At 36.7% G+C, this 25,215-nt stretch overlaps 1 protein-coding gene across 2 annotated transcripts; it reads left to right on the top strand.

Moving 5' to 3' along the window:
• The first annotated feature begins 585 nt into the window (after positions 1-585).
• Nab (NGFI-A-binding protein homolog) lies at positions 586-24,414 on the top strand. Of its 2 annotated transcripts, XM_070295570.1 has the most exons (11): positions 586-1,343; positions 18,743-18,844; positions 19,444-19,581; positions 20,030-20,358; positions 20,901-21,131; positions 21,378-21,628; positions 21,867-21,972; positions 22,893-22,963; positions 23,348-23,459; positions 23,552-23,608; positions 23,885-24,414. In XM_070295570.1, exons 1-11 carry the CDS (start codon positions 1,040-1,042, stop codon positions 23,993-23,995), a joined length of 1,812 nt encoding a protein of 603 aa, XP_070151671.1. In that variant the 5' UTR covers positions 586-1,039; the 3' UTR covers positions 23,996-24,414. The 2 variants fall into 2 exon arrangements, with proteins under 2 accessions (XP_070151671.1, XP_070151672.1); XM_070295571.1 differs by lacking the exons at positions 23,552-23,608; positions 23,885-24,414 and having other exon boundaries at positions 23,353-23,453.
• Positions 24,415-25,215: the final 801 nt, after the last annotated feature.

The following is a 25,215-nucleotide window of genomic DNA, read 5'->3' as shown; positions in this document are numbered from 1 at the left end:
AAATTCCTATAAAGATAAGTGTATTAAAAAGTAAAGATATTAACATAAAAAATTAGAATCATTAAATAAGTTTAATATAAAAAACGCTCGCTATATATAGAGACTAATTTAGAGTTTTTCATTGTAACATAGATTATTACATTTAATATTGATTATTAAATAATTTTATGAATAGCTTATTTTAGCATTACAAGAAAACAAAAACATAACGAAAAAGTAACGAATCGTTACTTTGCAAGTAACGGTAACGATAACGCGTTACTTTTTAAAATCAGTAACGAGTTACTTTTTACAAAAAATAACGGTAACGGTAACGCGTTACTTTTATAGAGTAACGTTCCCAACCCCGCGCATATATATTCCTCGATCACATTATTCTCTTTGACAGATATCCCAGAGGCAGCGCCGCACCGCGACGCGATGCCTTTGGTGGGTGGTAGGGGGGGCGTCGGTGCCGCGCGTCGCGCGCCGCACCGAGTGCAGCGGAATGGAATGGAGTTGAGTAGAGTGGAGGGGAGGAGCAACGCGAGAGCGAAAGATACGCCGTGTTTATTCATCGCGCGTCGCGCGGCGCGCAATGTGTACCGCGCCAGCATTCGAAACTCGTCGTCGGTGCGGTGTCACTGTTCCACATGCGTGACGATCTCGACTTTTCTCAACGTTCATACGCGATGCTCTCGACGTTCCGCCACTCGACGATTATTATCTCATTTGTTATTATCCAGAGTCACAAAGTTCGAGAGACGTAATATTTTCCTTTTCTCCAATTTTTTTTCATTTTTTTTTTTTTACGCGAGTTAACCTATAAAGAATTATCTCGTCGCGGCGCGATAACGCGATCGAGGAAACGATTTTTAGGCTCTACGAGGAATCCGCTCTCGTTTCGTCGCTCGCGTCGCATCGTTTTCGTGGCCGACGTAAACGCGCGGCGATCGAATGCGCCTCGTTGGATGTTACCGGCAGTGGTCGATCTGGAAGCGCGTGCTCGCCGCGGTAACGTAAACGGGTGCTGCGAACCCAGGTAGCATCGGTGGCCGCGATGGACGCTCGCGTGGTCGTCGGTGCGCCGGTCGCGGAAGAGACATCGGTAGCAGTGGCAGTGGCAGCGACGCGAGGCGTCGCGACGCCCTCGCCGATACCTTCCACGCCGAGCACCCCCGTAACCGCTACCAGCAACGGCAGCGGCGGAACGACCGTCGTCGCGACCCTCGCGTCCGCATCCTGCGTCTCGCAGAATTCCGTCGTCGTTGTGGCCAATCCTTCCAGCAACCATCAACAACCAGCCGGCGTGCCGGTCGCCGCCGGTCTCCCTAGGATACTCGGTAGAAATGTCAACGGCACGTGTAAGTTCTTTTCAAAATTATTTGCCGCCATTTAATTATTAGGAGGCGTATTATAAACGATATAATTCTGATGAAACTTATACAAGCGGATTTAGTTTAAGCGTATACATTCGGTTATTTTTTTTTTTAAATAATACACTTTATTTAAATAATTTGTTATAGTTTTTTAAATAATACAGTTTAAGCAATAATAACAACGAACGACTATTGAAAATCTTACTTTATCGCACATTATCGAACTTGTCGTAGAATCTTAGAAAACTGTAGTAAAATAGATATACTTTATCCTATTAAAAAAAATTGAACTGTCATATGGACGATAAAAAAAAACCCTTTATTATATACATTTTTTTTATATACAACTATCATTCAAAAAAATAATCGAGGGTATACACTTGAATTAAACATGCTACATAGAAATATATATATATATATATATCGATATAAGTTTTTTAAACATTCGCAATATAGTATGCGTATGGATTTTAAAACGCTCAAAAATTTATTCGGTAATCAAATTACTAATCGTTTTTCATTAACAGTTAAATAATAAATATGAAATGCAGAAGAGGAATAAAAAAATAAAATGTAATTTTCGACGCGACACATGCATTTTGCTATTGTTTCTTTTTATTCACTTGTAATGAAAAATAGATGAGATGTTACCTCTATTTCCGATAATAAAATAAAATTATAAAGATTAAGTTTAATTATAAAGAAAAAAACTTACAGAGTAGGATGATTGCGTCTATTTAAAAAAATTTGATTTTACATACGTTATATAATGCATATAGATATATATTGTAATCAATTTTTAGATAGAGTATGTATATTCTAATCTAGAATATAAACACGCGTAGATAAAGTTTTAATATAATATATATACATTTTTTTTTTTTTTAATGTATATTTATCAAATTAATTTCTAATGGATTATTTAATCATGAATAATAATTATTTTAAATTATTATTTATGCAATCGCGTGATTATAGGCGAAGATTGTATAAGTCATTATTTTAAAGATTGTGATGTAACTAAAAGTTGGTTTATAGAAATAGGGAATAGGATGAGAATGAAGTAGAGAAAAAATTGTGAAGCGATGTGTTAGATGATGCGAAAGGAAGGTTATTAAGGAAAATTTGGAAGGAGAAGGAGAAGGTTATAAGAAAAAATAGGAATATAAGGTAGTTACAAGGGTATGTATGAGAGAATGAGAAAGGTATGTGAGTTATAGGTATTGTGTAAACCATGTCCACTTCTTGGCGTTAAGCTGAAGTTAAATAAAGATTATATATATAATCGCGTGATATTATTAATTTTATTGCATTAATAGTAATTATATTCGATAATCTTTAATTTGATTACATTTTGTCTCAATTTCAGATAATTTTGTACGAAACGTTTAATTTATCTGTTTCAATAATAATGATAGCTTCTCTCAAATATTTTAAATATTAAATATAGGAATATTCTCTGCGCGAATAACGATCCAATGCTTCGACGCTTTTCATTTTTCTTTCAATTTACTAAAGTGCAATTTTTACAAAAAGATTGGCTAACATAAAGTTTAAAACTTCTATTCTTGAAAATTGAAGACAATTTGACAGTCTCTTGATCTAGGAAGCTATGGACAGTGCACAAAAAGCATTTATAAGCATCCCTTTATTAAGTAGAAATTGAGGAGGGGCCACTTTTGTATATAGATTTTGATATAAGGGATTTAGCCGCGAGATGAGTTTATTTCCTCCATTTCTTGTAGATTGGACCACTATTGTACTCATATATATCCGCGAACTCGTTTCTAAACCGTGCGCACGAATCGCACTTCGATCGCAAATGCTGCTCTCTCGCAAGCGGGTTTACGCAAGAAATGTAATCGCCAACAGTTACCTCCCGACGAAGCCAACAAGTTTCGACCGAGGAGCTATCGTGGGCTATCGCGCTTTTCTTACATATGTGTTTTTATGTGTGTGTGTGTGTGTGTCTGTCTGTCTGTCTCTCTCTCTCGTTGAAAAACTGGATGAGTCATGCCGGCGACAAAAAGCTCGCAGTTCTCTCTCTCTCTCTCTCTCTCTCTCGCGTCAGAAAAATAAGATTTTTCTTCTTTCATCTCGACGAAACTGCGGACCGAGCTCTTCTTCGTCTACTTGGGGCGTTTTACCGCGCAACTCGGTGCATCGCGATAAAAAGCTCTCGACCGAGTTCGATATGTCGCTTGTTTCGAAAATTCTTTGGGACTTGGGCTTCTTACGTCGCTATTTATCCCTTTCGTAATTTTCTCGATTTTTATCTCTCTAAAGAATGCCGGATTTCAGCTATCGTTCTTGTCTTTTGTCAAATATCCGGTATGGTATCCGATAGAAGCTTTCTTTCTCTTGTCCAGATATAATTTTGTATTATTTCGTATGAGTATCGGAATAAGAAAAGCCAAAATGGTATAATTTCATAGAAACGTTATGATTAAAAGTAGCATATCGCACAACGCGATACTGTGTAACGCCCCTGACGCTTTTTGCGGATAATGTTTACCGTTTCTAACTAAGCAACATTAGCGTGACAAAGCGGGAACAAGCGGAGCGAGTAATTAGTAAACGGCAAAAACATACTCGTTAAAAACACAATATTCTTATGTCGCGAGTTATATTTTACTTGCAAGATTCGATATTATTATCAAATTATTCTCAATGATACTGATATACGCGACTATTATCAAGACTGTGCGTTTGGTATCTTTGCGAATATTCTACTTATATATACTTTTTCATACTTTGTATAAAGATTTGTAACATCTCGGTTTCAATCATTCCCCTCCCCCCCCCTCGATATTATTAATCACACTCGGATAATCTCTTTCGATATCTTGCGAGTGTGTAGTGAGCGTGCAAGTTGGGTTCTACCCATTCGCGCGATGTGGCAACGACATGACTCACGGGCGCGTCGTGCAAAACCGTGCAGTTTCTTCCGCGGGCATGGCCAGCGCGCAAGTATTACGTTTTTGTTCATTTTTTACAAACGGCCAATCCGGCGTAGTCGTGTAAGCGTGTCGATGTTGACTATGTACCATCGACCCGTGGACCATCGACGACGATGGTGACGACGGTGACGATGTACATGGCAAAAAGCGCCTCGGTTTTGCCCGCGATATTTCTGCGAAAGACGAAATTGCGACAGAAAGCAATAATCCTCTTCTCGGATTCCCCTTTCCATCATTCTTTCTCCCTTACATTTTTCTAAAATCGTTACATTCATTATTTTCACTTCACACTGCATTCGTTTACGCGTGTCATCTTTATGTATATACAGGATGTCCCCAATTTAAATGGCAAAACCTCGAGAGCGTGTAGGGGATCGAAAAACTAAGACGAAAAGTTCTTTAGACGTTTGCTCGTTTTTGCTTCATTTTAGAGAAAATCGCAAAAATTCAATCTCTCGTTGTCGGTTGTTCTCTTCAGTCGATCGGCACCGAATACATTTTCTGCTTCAAGGTTCCTTACATGTATACGTAAACACTTGATGTTATTCTTTACGGTGCCAATCGATTCAAGAGAGCAATTAAGAGACCGAATCATATAGACACAGTGCACCAAATATCACTAGAACAATGTCTAGTTGCGATTAACGAGGTCATTGCTAGATGTAACGCTTGCATTGCTGCAAGAGGGCAACGTTTTGAACAATATCTGCATTAAATAGATGATAACATAAATAAAATGTAAATAAACAAGTGAAAAAACGAAAACTTGTTTTGTTTCCTTTTCTGTAATTTTCTCCAAAATGGAGGAAAAACGAGCAAACCTCTAAAGGACTCTCTGGTCTTAGCTTTTCGGTCCCCTACACGCTTCTGAAGTTTTGCCATTTAAATCGGGGACACCCTGTATAATATTTAATTTTTTTATTCGAATATTATTATGATTATATTATGTTATCGCTCTTTTGGACAAGAATATCTTCAATCGAGTATGAGATTATTAAGACAGATCTCAAAGTTACCGTAATTATTACGCCGCGTTATTATTACTACACGACGGTCTGATAGGCGACATTATACATTTTATACGGGATAAAAAGGGGCTCGTATCGACGCCGGAGCTGCTGCCGCTGATGCACGGCGAAAAAGCCCTCGCTTTTTTGCGTCAAGTTTGCCGCGTACTCGTGCCTTCGCTTAAGAAAACTTGGCGAGAGCGTAGCTTTTTTGCGCCGGGCATAAGAGAGCTCGACCATGTCTCTCTGTGTTCGCTCGCGTTCTCTCTCCAGTTGCGTGTTACGTCGGAAAAATTTGCGCCGCCGAGTGCAAGTGTTATACAAAAAAGGAAAAAAAAGAGCCAAGTCAAATGCGCGCTACGATTAATCGCGTAAAAAAAAAAAAAAAAAAAAAAACCTTGTCCGCGTGTATGTATATATTCTTCATTATCTTTAACGTTGATATATATATATATATATTTTTTTTTATATTCTGATGCTGATTTATATCCACGATACGATATTAACGCATTTATTTGATCGATAATATCAGAAAGTATAAATTAATTCCATCTCAAATCTTTTTCACATTTTTGTTCAATATTAGAACACGACTCTTTGACGAAGTATGTAACATTGAAAATGCTAATGGTAATTTATCGCATCGTAATTTACATGCGAATGAGATTCGTCTCCTTAACTATGTTGAATGACAATTAATGTAATCTATAGAATAATATCAGACATTATTATCCTCATTACGACCGTTTGCTCATTTTCATTTTATCCTTTGCCACTTTATAGCCATTTTTCTCGCCACGAAAAATGTCTCGCTCTAATAGCCTCCTCCCCCGCCCGCCCCCACCCCCCTTCCTTCTCTTCCTCGCCTACCCCCCACTTGGCGATAAAGATTCTCATTATCGTTTCTCGATTATGCTCCTTTCATTAGGCGAACCCTTTTCGCATTCGCGTTTTTTTTTTTTTTTATCGGATATCACTCGGAAGAAAAATATATTATTTCAATATTTTATACATATAAATTAATACATTATGTACGTGTAATTTTGAAAAAAAAAAAGAGTTTAATGTAGGTAACACGTCCGTTTTTAATGCACTTTATTGCATCATAGAATCGCAGAAAAAATTGAGAAGAAATATATAAATAAATCGATATTAATTTTTTTTGTTGGTGTGTTCTTCCTTTTTATAAAAGTAAAATCTGAAACAAAATTTTTTTTTATTTCTCAAGTTTTTTTAATAGTAGGTTTAAAGTAAAGAGAGAGAGAGAGAGAGAGAGAGAAAAAGAGAGAGAGAGAGAGAACTACACAGTGTCGATCGTAAGGAAAGGAATGAAAGGAGAGACATGTAACTGCGATATTTCAAGCATATACGAAAAATTGGCTTCTTATTATCAATAGCGATACTTTCGGAAACATTACCAGGGTTAATAAGGCGATATAATGGGAAACTTGTGCGACATGATAATAGCGCGTGCCTAACTTACGCAATATGGAAACGCAGCTGCTTATATATCCCGAGGCTTCCTCCTTCCGATCGAATCGCTCCGGGTTTTGTGTACGTTCACGCCCGGTGAACGACCGTTCGCGATCCGGAATCAAAGAGAATCCTCCGGAGAACCTAATCTGAATAAGATCGCGGTGCCAAGGTACGGCCGGTGGGTGGTTGCATTCGAATAAGCGCCTAATTCGAGCGACGAACGAATGAATGGGGGATTCGCGGCTCTTGTACAAAGACGAGAACGGTACGCCTTTCCGTTTGTACATCTTATGCTGACCGACCGTTACCAGAGAGCCGTAAACTTCTCTTCACCCTTTCAGCAGCGAGGTTTCATCTGCCCGGGCAAATAAATATGGATTCTTTATGATTTTTTTATGACAAATAATTAGATTTATGTTAGAAATTGTTTTATTTTTTAATCAATTTTTTTTTCTTTTTATTACCTATCATTTATAGGATTAAAATTTCAATTTTCTATTATTCTTGAATTTTGATTCAAAATTGTACTATTCAAATTTAATAATGAAAAAAATATATAGTATGCCGAGTAAAATGTAACAAAGTTATCATAATATATAAATTTTTTATTTCACATTATAAATGTTTAAAAAAAAAAAAACTCTTTATTTACGTATATCTCGTGTATTTGGTTTTCGAAGTTTGAAAATTTCTTCGGTACAGAGAAAAAAAGATTTCTTTAATTTTAATATATCTATTTGTTTCGTTAGAAAAACATAATTTTATACGAAACATTATTTTGTTGAATAGAAAATTTAATGATTTCGTTGCATTAAACCATGTTACTTGACGATGAAAAATAACTATTATTTGAAATAGTATAATTTATTCGCGCTACACCTCGTTATACTCGTATTCAAGTTTCTGTCGTAAGAGTATGTGAATAAGGCCTGCAAAATGCGGCTAATAACATTTAATTATTTCTATCAGTTTCATTCCCGATACGATCTCTATAGAAGAGAATTCAGACAATGAAACTGATTTTTGGAAAATCAGACAGATAAATATCCGATGTTCATTTATTCGGATAGAATTTCCGAATAAGTAAAATTAAGTTTTTCTATATGCTATGGTTCTAAGATGCTTCAAAGATTTGACTAGAAAGATGCAGTAAGGTGCCATTTAACTTTATCTAACTTGTTTTAAGATTTATTTAAATTGTTAAAAGCAATATAATGAATCTTTTAAATAAAAGAAGAATATTGTTTGAAAGAATAATATAATTGTTTAAGTTGAAGAAAAAATGAAATTCGTTTAATAAATATTTTATTTAAAATAAATAAATATATTATTTGAAAATCAAACAGTCATATTTGTTACTTCAAACATTAGTATGGTTGGACCATTTCAAACATTATATTTCTTTGGTTACAACAAAATTTATTAAATCCAAAGAAACTTTTCTCTTTATGTATAATAAGGAGCAAGTGCGGACAATCGTCTAAAATAGATGCAAATGATAGATAACGACCATCCTTTATTCTCATCATCGCGTTGCCGGCTTTGTTTCTCTTTATCGTTTGTTGATTCCGCGCGGTGTTGGTCGCTGTCGCGTTCCCAGTTCCCAGTTCCCACAGGAGCGCGTCGAGGTGCGCGAATAAATTAAAAGGCTTGCGGGTCTCAGTTCCACACCCTATCCCTATCGGCGAACAAAGGGCGACGAGACTCCCCGTTTGTCTGCATTTTTTTTGTTCTAAGCGATAATCCGGCAGAGCGATGCTCGGATGCGCCCGCCTCTGCTCGTATCTGTTTTCGGAGTCCATCCGAGCCTCTCCCCGATAACCCGCCAACTCTTCATCCTCCTCATCGTTTGGCGCATATGCGTATCATCGTCCTTTAGTGCGAGATAGCGAGCGATAGAAAGCGATAAAAAAAAAAAACAAAAAAAGGAACCGGTTGGAAGAAGGAAGAAAAAAAGTGGAAGCCTCGGGAGGAATTCCGGTGCGCTGCTACCTCCTCTCTGTTCCTTTCCCGTCGAGTTTTTGCCCCCGTAGAGGACGTTCCTTCGGTTTTTGCCGCCGTGGGGGCCCTCGCGACGACGACGACGACGACGAGGACGACGACGACGGGGGCAACTTTTTCTCCCTTTTATACTCGGGGCCGTTCGATCTGCATGAGTCACACGCGAAGATATTACGTTCGCTCATCGGGATGAAGGACAATGTCTTTCTAGAGTATCCCACGATCAGTCATTTTCTTCAAGTGGCACAGTTACTCGTTTCATCTCGATAAGACACTCGTCACTTACGTCATTCGTATGACGCAAGATTGTAAACTTGTAAATTTTTCCTCTCTATATTAGAATATTAAATTTTTTTTTCTCTCTCTCCATAATCGATAAACATCTATTATTATATTTTTTCTATTTTCTATTTTATATTATACTTTTCCTTACATTTTATATTTAAATTTTTTGATACACATTTTTCATATTTTTCTTTTAATTAATGATCGCTGATACGCTGACATATCCATAGTTTATGAAATAAACGCGCATGAATGATGACGGGATCTATACCGCCTAGTTGACTACAGGTGTAGATACAGATTAACGTTGACAATGGACACGTCGATTAGTTCCCGCAGGTGATGAGCTCGTTCACTGAAAAAAAGAACCCCTCAGCGGCTAACCCTTTCGTTTCTACGCCAAAAAAGGGTCTTTCGTAAAAGAAAAAAACCATTTATTCAAAAGAGGTCTGTGGGAAACCGGCTTTTTACAGTCTCTCGATAAAATTTTTATTTAAATAAAAAAAACTTTCTCTTCTTTGTATGTGTGCGCATACGCATCTTATAAAACTTGAGAGCAAAGCATAAGGTAAAGATTGATATAATGCAGTCCTCTTTTTTATTTTCGATAGGTTATTATTTAAACAAATATCTCATTTCTTCAACATAACGATAGTAAAAGAGACATTGAATTTAAAACTGATTCTTTCAACTGTAAATATATTGAGGATTTAATTGAGATGTTGCTAAAAAAATATAATTTATATAAACAAATGAGACATCATTATCGTAAAATGGAAAGCCAAATGACATCAACAATTATTATCTGATTAGAAAAATACGGAAAAGATTGTTTATCGATATATATATTGTACATATAATAATACATATCGAAGCATACGAGAAAATTCATTATTATATATAATAATTGATTTATTTTCTTGAAAATGCTGAGAGAGAAAAAGAGATACTTAGTTATGTTATTCGATCAGACTATAAATTTTTGCAAAATCCAATATTCTTAAGTCGACCTCCAAATTCTTTTTTTGTGTTTTATCGTGCATTTATTGCTCAACATATTTATATATAACGTCAAAGTTGATAAAAACTAGTATTATGTAGTGAAGACTATAAATTTGTTTTACCTAGACTTGTTCACATTAATTTAAAAAACTATTTGGATAAAAACACCTTTTTTTTTACAAATATCTTAAATTTTTAACTATTATTGTGTTCAAGAAAAACCATTTCTTACATTTTTATTTGTTTAGAATATTTTAACGAATTTGAGACATATATATGTATAATTATTTATTAATAATTTTTTTTTGCAAATTTACATCTTTTATAAGTATTGGATTAAAAATATCGGATTAATATTAATTTATTACATTTTATTTTTAAAAAAGTAAATATTCAAAGTATTTGATGTGTAGAAAAATTATTTAAGAAGATTTAATAAATATAATTAAGTTTTTCAAATTGCTCTAATATTTTCGAGATAGTAACAGCGAAGGTCTCATGATGATGTTTTTAAAATGGCGCGTATTTAACCCTCGAAATAATAGGGTCGTTCAACAGCGATCGGAGAAAGTGTGACATGAGATAGAGTAGGTTTACCCCTTACGGAGGGGTTGGGATATGGGCCGCACCCTTGTGACTCAAGATCGTACATCCGACCAATACCAATGACGATATTAAACGATCTCCATTGCGAAACCGTTTAGTACCCCTCAACAAGGATAAACAAATAATTTGTCTGCAAAACAGAGTGACGAACAAAATTCGTATCCGACGATTAATTATTCGATATATTTTTCTATTTATTTTTCGAGTCATCGCGAAACGAGCATCCCCTGCATCTTTAATAATTTTACTCGAGAAATATCAATACTTGGATTTACATTATTTTATTTTCTCAAGTAGAGCTATATTACAAGCTATATAGTACTACAAGAGATGTATTTTGACGTATTTTTTATAACATAAATTATAACATAGTTTTCTAGAAGACACGTAATGTCGAAAAATGACAAATTAACCGAAAATATCACCAATTTCATCGATTCATAATTCATATTTGCCTTATAATCTTTTAAATATACGTTACGACATTTTCGGCTTCTTGTTAATCGAGCGATAATACATTTTTTCCATATACTCTTTCAAGGGAAGATTTCTTGAACGTCCTGAGAGGAGAATTTTGGCGCGGTTTGAGAAAGGGATGAGAGAGAGAGAGAGAGAGAGAGAGAGAGAGAGAAATAGACGAAAACAGAGACATATTGTACGAGAGATAGAGGAAGAGTGAGAGACAACAAGGGGAAGGATATTGCGGGGGTAAGGAAGGACAGGCGCGCACGAGTGGTGGTGCAAAGTGGCACAAGGTATAAAAAGAGAAACGGACATGTAAGGGGGGCTGCTGTAGCGAAGCGGGATAAAAGGACGCGAAGGATAAGGAACGAGGCTGAGGAGCAACCCGCGAGTGAAGCGCGCGCGGTGAAGAGGAGAAAGGGGATAGGGTAAGATTCGAACGGCGAGTCAGTCCATCTGCCCGATGTTTTGTACAGGAGAGGAATCGGAGGGAATGAAGGAGGGGGAGGGAGAAAGGGGCAGCGCGCGGGGTGACAAAAACTTACCTAACCCTTCCTTGATTACAATGCCGGCAAAAAGCGAAATACTAACCGCCGCCACGCCACTCCTCGCTACATCTCGCTGAGGAAAGGAGAGAAGATAACGGAGCGTGGAGCAAAGAGAGGGAGAGAAAGAGAGAAGGCAGTAGCCGCGCTCCTAAGAAACTAGACTCGTTTTTGCGCGACCAGAGAGACGAGAGAGAGAACAAAGGAGAGCGTCCGTTCTCCGTCGAGTATCGGACAAAGAGCGCGCATTGCCGACTCTGCCTTCCTTCTCCGTCTCTTGCCTCGTCCCTCCGACAAACCTTCTTGGTTCCATCGTGTCCATACTCCGGGCGCCTTCGACTTCGTCCCCGTTTATACGGTGCTCCGCGTCTCTTTTCTAGTCTGATCTCTTCGCCTCCCTTCCTCCGGCTTTCCTTCATCCCTACGCGCGCGTCTTTCCTTATTCGTTTCCTCTTTTCGCCCCGTTATATCTTCCTTCTTCTTGTCCGTGGTGTATTCACCTTCAGCACGAATTTCCCAGTTTTCTCCAACGACAAGTGCACTTGTTTCCGTGATTTACGGCGGACAATAAGTCAAATGAGATTTATTCATTTGAATAAAATTTTATTCAATTATATCTTTCTTTATTCCAACTGCTTGCGTTATTTACATTAGAATTTGACATTCAGTAGCGATAGTGCCGCTAGTGCTGTAAATAATATTGGAATATCTTATTAATTATCTTATTAATTAATCTCACTGCGTTTTTAATATCGTCTGTAACGAATATTGCGTCTTTTTGCCAATGGAAGATGTATAATAAAAATGGCAGGCGCACACTTGTGACGAAATCGTGACACGGTCCAGCGACTTCTCTCTTTCGCAATCGCTGTGTCATCTATCGCGACCTTGATATCCATCGATATTCGTTATTCGTTTCGCAAAGAAATCGATAGAAAGCGAAAAATTTTAACAGAGTTTAATTTTCGATAGAAATGCGAGAGAGGACTTTGCGTCGTCTTTCTATCATTAACGCAAGGGACCCCGCACGATCAAAAATATAAGGAACAGGGAACCAAATATTAAATATTATACATATAGATAAGGATTGACTTGACTTTTGTTAAAGTAACTTTCTTTTCAATTTTTCATAGCTCGCATAAGCTATGTACACATCAAAAAATCTGGAAAATTGAAAAGAAAGTTACTTTAACGAAAATATTTTCGATTGTGCGGGGGGCCTTAAGAATCATTTTTCATTCTACATTGTTTAAGACACTCGGCGAAACTATTCCCGATTAATTTCCCGAGAAATGTCCCGATAATCGAATAATTGAAACATTACGAATCTCCTGCTTAAATCGATCTTCGAGTCGTTTAATATTTTCGGAAATGTGCAACGTTTCTTTCTATTTCAACTTTTCGAATTATTTGAACAATTTAATCGCACAATTTATTCGAATTTTTCGTCCGAGTCCTAATCTCCAATTCGATTCGTCGCAATCGTCATTTGACTCCCGTTGCGACAATTCGATCTTCTTTCGCCACGGGACATCATGGGATAGCATGGTGATTTTCTTGGGAATCATTTTCTCTCTCTCGAGAGAGAGAGAGAGCAATCATGAATCGAACTCGCGCGAAAAAGATATAATGTACTCGACGATGTTCCCGCAGGATTCGAAATGCTTTTCTTTCACTGGTTGTAGTTGATCCTTCGCGATCCTACATATCCTACGTCGAGTCTGACTCGACATCGTATTTCGTTTCAGCCGCTCCTACCTATGTCGAATCTAGCTCGATAGGAATTTCTAACTATTTATAAATATTCTAGCGATTCCGAAAATGTTTCTCAAAGTATTATAGCTGCATAAATCTTTGCTAAAGCTCGTCTCCTTCTTCTACGCGTGTTATACATAATTTGAGAGATTACTGAAATATAGGATTAAATCAAAGGGTTAAAGAGACGAATTTCTCGCTTTAGAAATTTTTATTCCAATTATTTTTAATCACTATTCTATTTTTACCCTTCAATCAAACGATCGCGAACTTATTCGCGTTAGTATAAATCGGACAGATCGGCCATGCGTTTGCGAAATTATTGAACGTAAAGGTGGGTATACATTTAGCGAACGAACAGCGAATGCGAACGTTCGTTGTTATCATTTGGCAGATATATATGCCAAAACGAATGCGAACAGAACGTTCGATTCGCATTAACGGCTCGATTCCCTTATAAGGCGGTACATCAAAGACAATTCGTGCGAGAAAAACGTTCAAAACGTTTCACAAGACGTTCGCATTCGATGTTCGTTCGCTAAGTGTACACCCACCTTAACGCGTCAGTTTTATACTTTTTATACGCGATTTTAATTTCATGAATGTATAATTTTATAATCTGTCTTCTCGATCTCATTAATAATATCAATATTACCGCGTGTGTAATTATTAGCTGCAACTAAATGCATAATCGTCCGAAATGTCGGAGAAATTCTTTATATTACAATATTATATTATTCGAAGTTTCTTATAGCTTTCTCGTTGTAAATGGCGCGCGTATCAAGCTGTCCATGTGTGACTCATACATTGGCCACACGCGCGTTTCTTAATATTATAATTATACCGAGAAACACGTTTAATTGATTATTTGCACGCGGTTTTTTGCACGCGCATTCGTCGCATCGCGCGGACTATGACGGTTATATGCGCATTACGAATGACGAATGACGGAATGACGGCGCGACGTTTCTCTTTTTCGCCGTGGCCGCGTCTAATCTGGTTCTCCTTGCGAATACCTCCCCGTTTTTCTCCATCTCCGGGCATCGAGAACCTGGGTTAATACTTGGCACAATGATCGTAAAACATATCCAAGGATAGAAAACAATGGTAATCTCAGAGTTGTCGGCACGACAACACACGCTGATTCCGCTGCGTGGAATTTCTCCGTTTCGGAATTCGCGTTTCTCTTTTTCCAACAAACGAGTTTAAATATTTCTTTCACCTACATCATGAATAAAATTACAAACGACGCTTTCTTTTCGTTCTCTGCTATTTTATTAGAACTGGTATTGTTTTAATTTTTTTGTAAATCACGATTTTCTCTCTCTCTCTCCCAAGTTTTTTTATAGAATGATATAATATATATAGCTGAGGGGGAAGAATTGTTACATTATTTATGTTAGATAATAATTGGTATTATTATATTATTTATTTGATCAAGTGCACATATATAAAGGACATTAAAAATATTTTATTGAAATAACATACTAAATTTTTCTATCGCTTTGATTATAAATGAATTATACGTATAACATTTTTCGATACAAAATCAAAAACTAGTTGAAACGCTCGATTTTATATCGCATGCGGCTCCACCAATTTAATATGAAAATGAAATTTATCCCAACGACACCCATCTCTGTGCGAATCGCCATATATTTTCTCTTTGCTACGATTACTTCTTTTATTCTCTCGAAAATCGCTGCACCGGTCCCGCGGGTCATCCTTGTCCATAGAGAACGTACGGACCGCAACGACGACGACGACTAAGACCACGACGATGACCACGACGACAATGACAACGATGACCCGGGTACGCGAGCCTCCAGGGTTTCGCCGCGGTGGGATCAGGTTTTTCTCATCGTCGCGACGCGTCTCTCCGCCTCCGGACCGCGTTCACGTTCCCGGTCGACAAAAACGAGCCACCCCGTCCCAAAAAAGTCGTTATGTAAATGCGCCGCGGAAGCCCGGCCTAGACCGCGCCGCTGTATTCTGTTGGTCACAGGTACATACATACATACATATATATAGAATGAATCGTGCAATTCGATCACCCTGTGACGATCATTTCAGTTTGAAAAAAATAGGAAAGGTGCCCGTGAAAGAACTTGCGGAAGAAAAATAGGAGCGATCGAATAAATTTCCCGAAAGATACAACTCAATTTTGCGCACAATTTTTTATGCGGGATTTATCGCGTTTTTTTTTTTAAGGGGGCGGGGAGAGGCTGCAGTTGTAAAAATTAAAAACTGTAAAATTTATCGGTGCGAATGATAGATTAATAGTGATTTAAAAATTGTAAATAGGTGAAATTTTTTGTACAACTTTATACAATAATGCTTGAGAGAATCTGACTAAAACTTGAATCGATTGGAATGCTATAGCTGTGCTTTCAAACTTATTCCACCTCCAATTCTGAAATTAGGTCGAGTAAATAAATGCGGGATGAATTATTAATAAATTCAGCTAATGCGGCGTAAAGTTGACGATGAGCGGACGATTGCGCTTGTGGTTTTATTTTTTAACAAAAGCTCGATCGAAGTGTCGTCGCGCGGATGACAGGCTTAGTTAGATGATCAACAACGTGTATATCACATACGCGCGGTATTAATAAAGTCATGAAAACGAGAATAAGATGTCAGCGACGGCGATATAAATAAATGGCGGGCAATAATAATGGAGCGCAAAGCGGGAATCGACGCAAGAATCATGAGGAAAATTCGCGCACCTCATCGTGTTCCCTCACGGGAACTTTTCGGACAAAATCATCGAACCGGCGAAAATGAGAGATTTGTGATATCTGAAGAAGAAAAGGAAGTGATGAATAATCCTGAAACTTTTTTTTTCTTTTTAATTATTATATCCAGGTGCAAACGCAAGGAATACGTACACGTGCGAGGAGTAATAAGATAATATATTGTATTTTAATAAGGAATATCCCAAAATATGTTTTTTGGAGAGTTACAGATTTCTCGATCAATGTTTTCTTCTTAGCGAAAATGTCAATGTTAGCAATAATATTTAAGTTTTTTAACGATCGTTGAAAATGAAAGATACCTCGCGCGAATTAAGCTTCACGGAAATTTATCTGCGATTAAAAAAGTAATAAAATTATATTTTTCATTTAATTTCAAGTAGACTTTAACAGAATTTTAATTTCAAACTCAACGAAATATAATCCGTATAGATTAAAGGAAATGATCAATTAAAAATATTCCGTCGATAGATACCAGGTATATAAATATGAAACCGGAATTTTTGTATAGAAAATACACGTTTATTGTATGAAAATGATAAAAAATATTTTATTCGAAGTATTGCCCATTGCTAGCTATACATTTTTCCCATCTCTCTGACAATTTGTGGATGCCACGCTAAAAAAACTGTTACTCCTTTGAGGCAAACCAGTCATCGAGCCATTTTCGTACATTTTCGTAAGAAGTGAAGTGCTGCTCAGCAAGTGCGTGTCCCATCGATGCAAATAAGTAGTAATCGGATGGAGCCAAGTCTGGTGAGTAAGCCGCATGCGAAAGTATTTCCCAACTAAACGCCTCAATCGTTTCCTTGACCGGTTTTGCTGTGTGTGATGGTGCATTATCATGAAGCAAAATCACTTTGTGTTGCCTTTTTTGATATTCTGGTCGTTTTTCACGCAAAGCTTGATTCAAATCGAGTTGTTGTTGCGTTTGAGCGTCATCCTCATCCAACAATGTTTGCAATTCGCTATCTTCAAACTTTTTCGGTGGTCTTCCACGTTCTTCGTTTCTCACGTCAAAATCGCTACTTTTGAATTTTTTAAACCACTCAAAGCATTGTGATTTACCAAGAGCATGCTCACCGTAAGCTTCGACAAGCATTCGATGCGATTCTGCAGCAGTTTTCTTCAAATAGTAACAGAAAGTCAATGCTGTCCGCAAATCGTAGTTTCCAGGCACAAAATTCGGCATGTTCAACGCTATTAAAAACTATGCTATTGTATGAAACTTGTATTGTTGTGAGTTGAAAATCTTTATCAGATGTCAAAAGAAGAAAATGGCGCCAATGACGCGGTTTGACGGTAACTACATTGACAGCTAGGGCCAGCTATGGGCAAATTCCGGTTTCATATTTATATAGCTGGTAAATAAGAAATAAATAAAATTCTAATGATTAAATCATAAAAAAAATCTTTACCAATTAATAATACGAATGTCAATTATATTTCTTTCATAAATATTCTTCTTGCGAAACGCACGGACTCAACAATCCCACCTCGACCATCTCTTTTTTTCATTCACCCTGCCCATTCACTCGGCCGAACCGATTTTGTTGACCCAAGACACGGTCCTCTTCCACCGTAGATCCTTTCTTTCGCGGGTCGCGCTAGAAAAATCTCGCGGAACAAGTCGCCACCACGTCATCGTCGTCGGGCACTTATTCGCGAATCCGAGAGACCGCGCGTACGAGCGTGAGACCGAGATCCAGGCTCGTAATAAGACCCGGCGGCCAGCTTTTTTTTTTTACCTTTCTCTCCTTCCGTTTCCCTTCCCCTTCCTCCGGCCTCTTTCTTCGGCTCTACCCCGCGGTCTCCCTTCTCTTCAATGGCGCGGTACCGGTATTAATTTATACGCGGTACGTGTGTGCACGCCGCTTTTTCTCGCAGTTCCTCGAAATTTGCAAGAAACTAGTCGGACACTTTGGCGTCTCCTCTCTTGGACTTGGCATGATCTTCGTCGATACTACGGCGACGGCAACGACAAACACGACGATAAATAATGACTATACGGCGGATGAAAAAGCGAGGGTGGTTGCGGCAAAGATGGTGCTTGCGATTATCAACGGCGTAGATTTAAATCGATTTAATTTTTTTCTCTCCGATTAATCTTTATTCGTTCGAAAGTTTGTTCATCTAATCTTATTATAATAACAAAAATTATTGAAAAATATATGCCATTAATAATATACGTATAATAATAACGATATATAAATTATATTTCTATATGTCGAATTATAAGTTGATTTAATCCATCCGTATTCGTATCACCCTTCGAGGATCGGCTCGACTTATGGCTTTTAGATTAACCAGACTGTCTAATTACGACATAATTGATCGTCGACCGTGAGCCAAGAGAAGGAGAAGTAAGGGGGGAGGGGGAGGGAGAGGGAGATACAATCACACAGCGATTATTATCGTTGTCGGCGCAACAAAACTGTATCGATTCGGTCGGAACCGCCAATTCCGCTCTTAATTGTGGATACTCTCTTAATGAACCTCTTTAATGATCGTACAATACTATGCGATTTGCAGTGGTGCAGACGTCCGTGCCGCAGAATGAGGCCGAGTTGCAATTATACAGAGTGATGCAGCGCGCCTCGCTATTGGGATACTACGACACGCTTCTCGAAATGGGTAAGTGTACCATGAAGAGCACGTCTACGTCTACGTTTCGTATAATTTAGAAGGTATTTTAGTGTATAGTTATCTACGAAACGTGCACTTTTAAATCTCTAAATGCAGTTTTAGATCTAGGTTTTCTGTTGATAATCTTTGCCAGATACATCGCATACAATCTTACATGACGCTTCCATGTAATCTTATGGAGATTATAAAAATAAAAAAGACGATATCGAGAGCAATCAGCGATTACGGCACAGAACAATAATAATTCAAACGTTTATACTCTATTAAAACGATATATGTATAATATATATAATTTGGCTCTCCATGTCTGATATATTTATTCGCTGCACATAAGAATGTTTTTTTTATTATAATGTTACATCTATCGATCTATAAATAAATATTATATAATATGTATATAATTGATTTTTGAGAGAGAAATTTTAAAATTGTCCGACGCAGTTTGTGTCATTTTAAAAGTTAAGATATTTTTCAGGATATTTTTTTCGCGTTATTATTATTTATTTTTTTTTTTTTTTAATCGCATATTCAAATGACAATTTGTTACAATGCTCATGATTTTATCAATACGGCATTATGTATTATAGGAGGCGATGACGTGCAACAATTGTGCGATGCAGGCGAAGAGGAGTTTCTGGAGATTATGGCGCTGGTCGGCATGGCGAGCAAGCCGCTTCACGTCAGGAGGCTCCAGAAAGCTCTTCAAGAATGGCTCACTAATCCTTGTAAAGTATTATATGCTACGCAACTTTCGAGTTTTATAAGTTTAGAGTATTGTCGCGTAAATATTAAGTTTCGTCATAAAACTTGAAGCTGAAAAGTTTGATATCAAAAAAATGAGACGAATCCATTTAAAGGATAATATGTCATATCAATTATAGATTATCTAATCCATGACAATGACTTAATACGCGGCTTGAAAACATGCTTGCGATCATCTATTTTTTTAAATTAATAAACAGATCGATGTTCCATATATTCATATATTAGTGTTAACGATACGTTAACACTAATAAGCTCTATAATGAATTATAAATAGAATCTATTTTTTTTTTTCTCCATTGAATAAGAGATGTTATACCAATTTTTCCGAGGCACGTCTATTCAAATTTTATAACTTTGCGTATATCATACGTAAGAATCTCGCGTGTAACGAAATTTGACATTTCGCAGCACTGTTTCAAACGCCGGTCGTGCCGACGAATGCTGCCACCAAAAGTTCTGCCGCCGTCACCGTGGGTTTCGCGTGTGCGAGTCCGCGGTCGCAGATGCAGAGCCTGCCGACCAGTTTCAGCGCGACATCCCAAACTTCCCTGACATCAATGCCCTATGTAACGACAACGCCTCACGTGCCGCTGACACCGTTGCCTTGCCGGAGCGCCAGTCCGGTCGTGCCGGTCACCAGTGTACCCGTACCGACATCCTCTACGACCTTTCGCCAGAGCCCGAGCCCAAATACCTCTTTACCCTACACGACTACGCACAGTCCGAATGTGTTGCAGGTAGCTAAACATCATCTTTTAATCAGGGATGCAATTGGAAGGAAACGCATCATCATTGATCGATCGACGTCGGTGGCGAATACTGATTGATCTAACGAGAAATTCACTCATATGCATTTAATTTCCTATATTCCATTATTGAAAATGATGCGGAAAACTAAGTGATTAGTGCATGCAATCGAATTCGTTATAATCGTTTTAAATCTCTTTGCGAATCAAATATCATAAATTATTGAATAAACTTTAGCTAATTTCAAATGTATGCACGATCAACTGTTGAACTAATGAATGAAGTAATATTGGAACAAGAGGGGAAACTTTACAACCATTATTTTAAAAATAACGTTTTCGAAGAAATTAATTTATCTCCGAGATCTCTTTAAACATTTATTTTATAGTCGAGTTTTATAATAACATATATACCATACTAATGCAAATAAGTAATTTGTAATTATATTTTTTTCAATGAATTTGTTTCTTATTCCTGCCAGTCTTATACATATTTATTTGCCTACATTTTGTATGTTTTATGTTGCGTCAAGGTAGGAACGTGCGAATCTTCTTGCGGTAGCGGCACGACGCCAAGCCCGAGCGGCGGTGGCGGCGGCAGCGGTGGTGGAGGCGCACCTGCGAGCCCGACGCAGCCGACGCCGACCCTTCTGCAGTCGCAGGTGCAACGACTCGCCGAGGCTGCGGAGAGGCTCGTCGCTACTATAAGGCCCCTTGATCCTAAACCCCATAATGTGAAGAAAAAACTCTGCAAGAACTTAGAGGTGAATTCTAAACTGGTGGCGTGCTCTTAGGCGTATCCGAAATACAAAATGAATCTTGTAGGCTGTATCTACGGACGACTGGCTTTTAATTAGCTAAATATTACATTCGCTAAAGAAAATCTTGATTGTACGCTTAATAAGTTTGCTAAATGACAATGTCCACCTAATTTAATTATAAATTTTAAACTATTAAGAGGAAATATTTTAAAACAGCAAACTTATACTATTCGAATGTATATATTACAGATGGTAATGACAATGCCTGACAGTGATCCGCGCAAAATGGATGAAATTCGAAAGTACGCGGCGATTTATGGTAGGTTCGACTGCAAGAGAAAGCCGGAGAAACCGCTCACGTTGCATGAGGTGTCTGTGAACGAAGCGGCGGCTCAAATTTGCAGATTCGTGCCTGCCCTCCTCACCAGGAGAGACGAATTGTTTCCTTTGGCGCGTCGTGTGGTCCGCGATTCCGGCTACCATTATTCCAAAAGCCAATAGTAAATATCGTAGATTTATATAGATTTATAGAAAAATTCATAAATTTCATATTTAAAATTCAAACTTATGATTTCAACCGTTGGATATCATATAATTTGTGATTCAACATTTATCTAAAAGACCTATCAAACCTATCCTATGCTAAACAAAATACTACTTAAACATCTCAAAATGTGAATCGATATGCTTATAGGTGTACTGAAGATTTAACACGTAGCTTTGTACCAATGTTTGCAGCTTGTCAATGTTGAAATCGCGCGAAAACGGAGAGGAGACCGATAGCAGCGAGCGTTCGAAACGCCGAAAGCTCGAATTGGAGGGTGAGGGTGAGGAAGCGACGCAGGTTAGATTATCTCGACCACAAAAGTAGATCGCTCACTGTATACTGATCTACAGCGCCCGCATGGTCGCTAATCACTAACTGTACGCCCGTCACGTAGAGATCGTCACGCATTAACCATCCATACTTATTTGCATACGCGCAAAACAAAACGGACGCAAAAAGTCAAAAAAGGTCAAGTATAGTTGCGGACGCGTGTGCATGGCTTGCACTTTCATTTGATTGAATCAAAATCATTGTGATTTGTTTGCTGATCATAGTAAAGACTTACTTTAATATTGTTTCACATAATTTGTAATTTTCTGCAAATTGTGAAAAAATACACATACACGCACGCACACAAAATATTAAGGTTTTAATATCCTCACAAAAGAATTTGCTGTAAATATTACAAAAAATAATTATATATTTATTTTATTTATTTATTTATTTATTTTTGTTTATTCTTGATCTCTGTAATTCTATTAAAAATTGCAAGTATTTTAGTACATACATTCAGTCGTGATTTCTATTGTGGCTTTGCAGTTTTGGTTGCATGTGTTTGCACTAAATTGATATGCTTATATAGATACATAGATATATAATATATGAATTCAAAGTTAGAAAAGGCATGGAATTTTTCATGAAAAAGTAAGGTAGGTCCTTTTTATATATATTATCTGTTACTTGTTAGATTCTATGAAATATTCAATCGATGATTTTCAGGATTGATTCTTTCGATACGACTTGCTTGCATTTTATGCTCTATGCCTGCTATCGTCCCAAGTCGTGTTTATCTACCTATTTAATCTATTTATATCTACTCAAGTATCTACTTACGTTACTCTATATTTATCCGCATTTCCACTCCTCAATTTTTTTCCTTCCTTCTTTTATGGATACAGTTTACTATTTCTACTGTCTGTAGCAGTTCACCGTTTCAGGAGGAGTTGGACCTTCGTTGTTCCGGAACGGATATTGATAATTCCATCACGAGAAGACATAGATCATCGAGGTGATTATTTTTACTGACGCCTGATCATACTTTTTCTCAATGTTTTTTCTATATTAAAAATAATTTAATAATAAAATATATATAATACAGTCAATAATTTTTAATAGTAAGAATCAAAGCTAGATTTAAAAGTATTGAGAAGAAATCTTGTCAAGATATCTTGTGTGTGTTGAAAAATTATTATATCTCTGAGAGAGATGTCTTACACACACACACACACACACACACACACACACACATATATATATATATATATATATATATATATATATATATATATATATATATGTATAAATATATATCTTTCCCGGTTATACCACATTTTTCAATTCAGTTTGTATATAATAACTATATATTGATGTTCAAATATTGGTAATGTTTCAGTCCAGTCTGGAGGAAGAAGAATAACAATGGCATATTCAGTGCTAGCGTGGAGGAAATTAGCGATTCGGACAGCCAATTCTCATTCTCTAACGAGGAATCTTCGTCTATGCATGTAAATATAATATTAACGAAACTTTCTATTTATACCGTAAATTTTCACAAAGATTTCTGGGTTAACTAGAAATGTAATGCGTGTTTTTTTAGGATACAAACGAGGCGGAGGCTGAAAACACCGATAAAGAAGGCGACTTTAATCTAAAGGTGAGCAGACGACTCAAAAACTTCGTTCTTTTCTTCATCTTTTATTGTTTGTTATTCTCTCTTAGAAAAACTGTTTGCAAAAAAGGACAAAAAAGAAAAACGCTAAATGCGTCAACAAGTTTTTTATCTGTTGCTTTTTTTTCTTATTATCCTTGAATAATGATGCATGATGAAAAAAAGTTCGCCACATGCTCGTTTAAGATAATAAGAGAGATTAATGATAAACATCGGTATCTCATTTATTGTAGTTATTGATTGCGAATAAATTATGCGTAGGTAATAGCCTCGCGCGGAGACAACATAATTGCCGTGGCGAATCCTGCATTAATGGAATGCAGCGGTCATCCTGTAAAAGAGGAGCCCGCGGATGAGAAATCCACACTGTGATATTACTTAGCGTTATTTACTGCCGCACTATCGACGTTACGATGGCTGGTCCTGCTGGTCATTGTTCACGATCATCACTTACGCCGATTCTATATCTTATATGTTATCAAATAACGATATCATTCGTGACATTTGCTGTAATCATAAGACTTATTCGCTAGTATTTTCGCACTATGTGATCGCAATCTTTTTGAACGTGACTCTTTACGTTTGTTCGAATGATGTGAGAAATATTTATAATACTGCCTGTGTTATCTTATTCTAGCGAAATACAAACACACACGATATTGTATAGCGATTACGAGTGTTTATAGAGAGAAAAAACGAGAGAGAAAATAAACTGTTTAAATCAAAAGAGCGACTGAAGTATATAGTATTATAAAATGTATATCGTAAGAGTAAATATGTAAATATATATATATAAAGATCTTGTTATGCCTTTCTCATTGTATATAGTTCTATTTAAAAGATTTTAATCAGTTCTATTAAATTTATATTACACACATATCTGCTTTATACTCCTATATACATTGATCTCTATGTATAGATTATTTGATTGTGGCTCGCCAGTTTTTATTCACCAGAACGAAATTTTAATTCTCGGAATTTCAGTTTGAAATTAATCTCTTATCGGAAATATATTTTCTTGTTAAAATTACCTTTATATATAGAATGAGACAACACATGTTCAGAGAAAAACGCAACAACCAGTCGATTATCATGCATTTATTATTTTTGAAAAGCAGGATATATATTAAATATCTTAAAATTTTTATGCTAATTATTTGGTTACATAATAAAATTATTTCCCTGTCATATCTTCACAAAAAAAAAAATATATATATATATTTACAAAGAAACTATAAATTGTTATAAATTTAATAAATAGACGAGTTTTATGTATACGCGTGTTCGTCAAGTCTTATGGAATGAATTCGTATTATAATACGTAAAAATATATATATAGACTATAGACGATAAATGATATTCCTATTAAGGAAGCAAACCTATGTTTGAATTTTCGAAAAATGAGTACATTTTTCTTGATTTTTTTTCAGCGCAATAATTTGATAAAAACTTTTTATTTTTGTACAATATTATTAATGCAATATTATTAAGTACTCAAATATAAATTTTTAGCTTAAATTTTTTTTTTTTTTTTAAGTTATGCGAGTATTTGCAGATTTATATTTTCATGCACACCGTGCAGAACGAAATTT

This window comes from Polyergus mexicanus, unplaced genomic scaffold (assembly GCF_030449975.1).
Source record: "Polyergus mexicanus isolate NDT 795.1 unplaced genomic scaffold, iyPolMexi1.0 SCAF_5, whole genome shotgun sequence".
In the NCBI taxonomy this organism is placed as follows: domain Eukaryota; kingdom Metazoa; phylum Arthropoda; class Insecta; order Hymenoptera; family Formicidae; genus Polyergus; species Polyergus mexicanus.
Note: the sequence above shows the minus strand (reverse complement) of the source record. Positions and strands in the feature narration are given on the sequence as shown.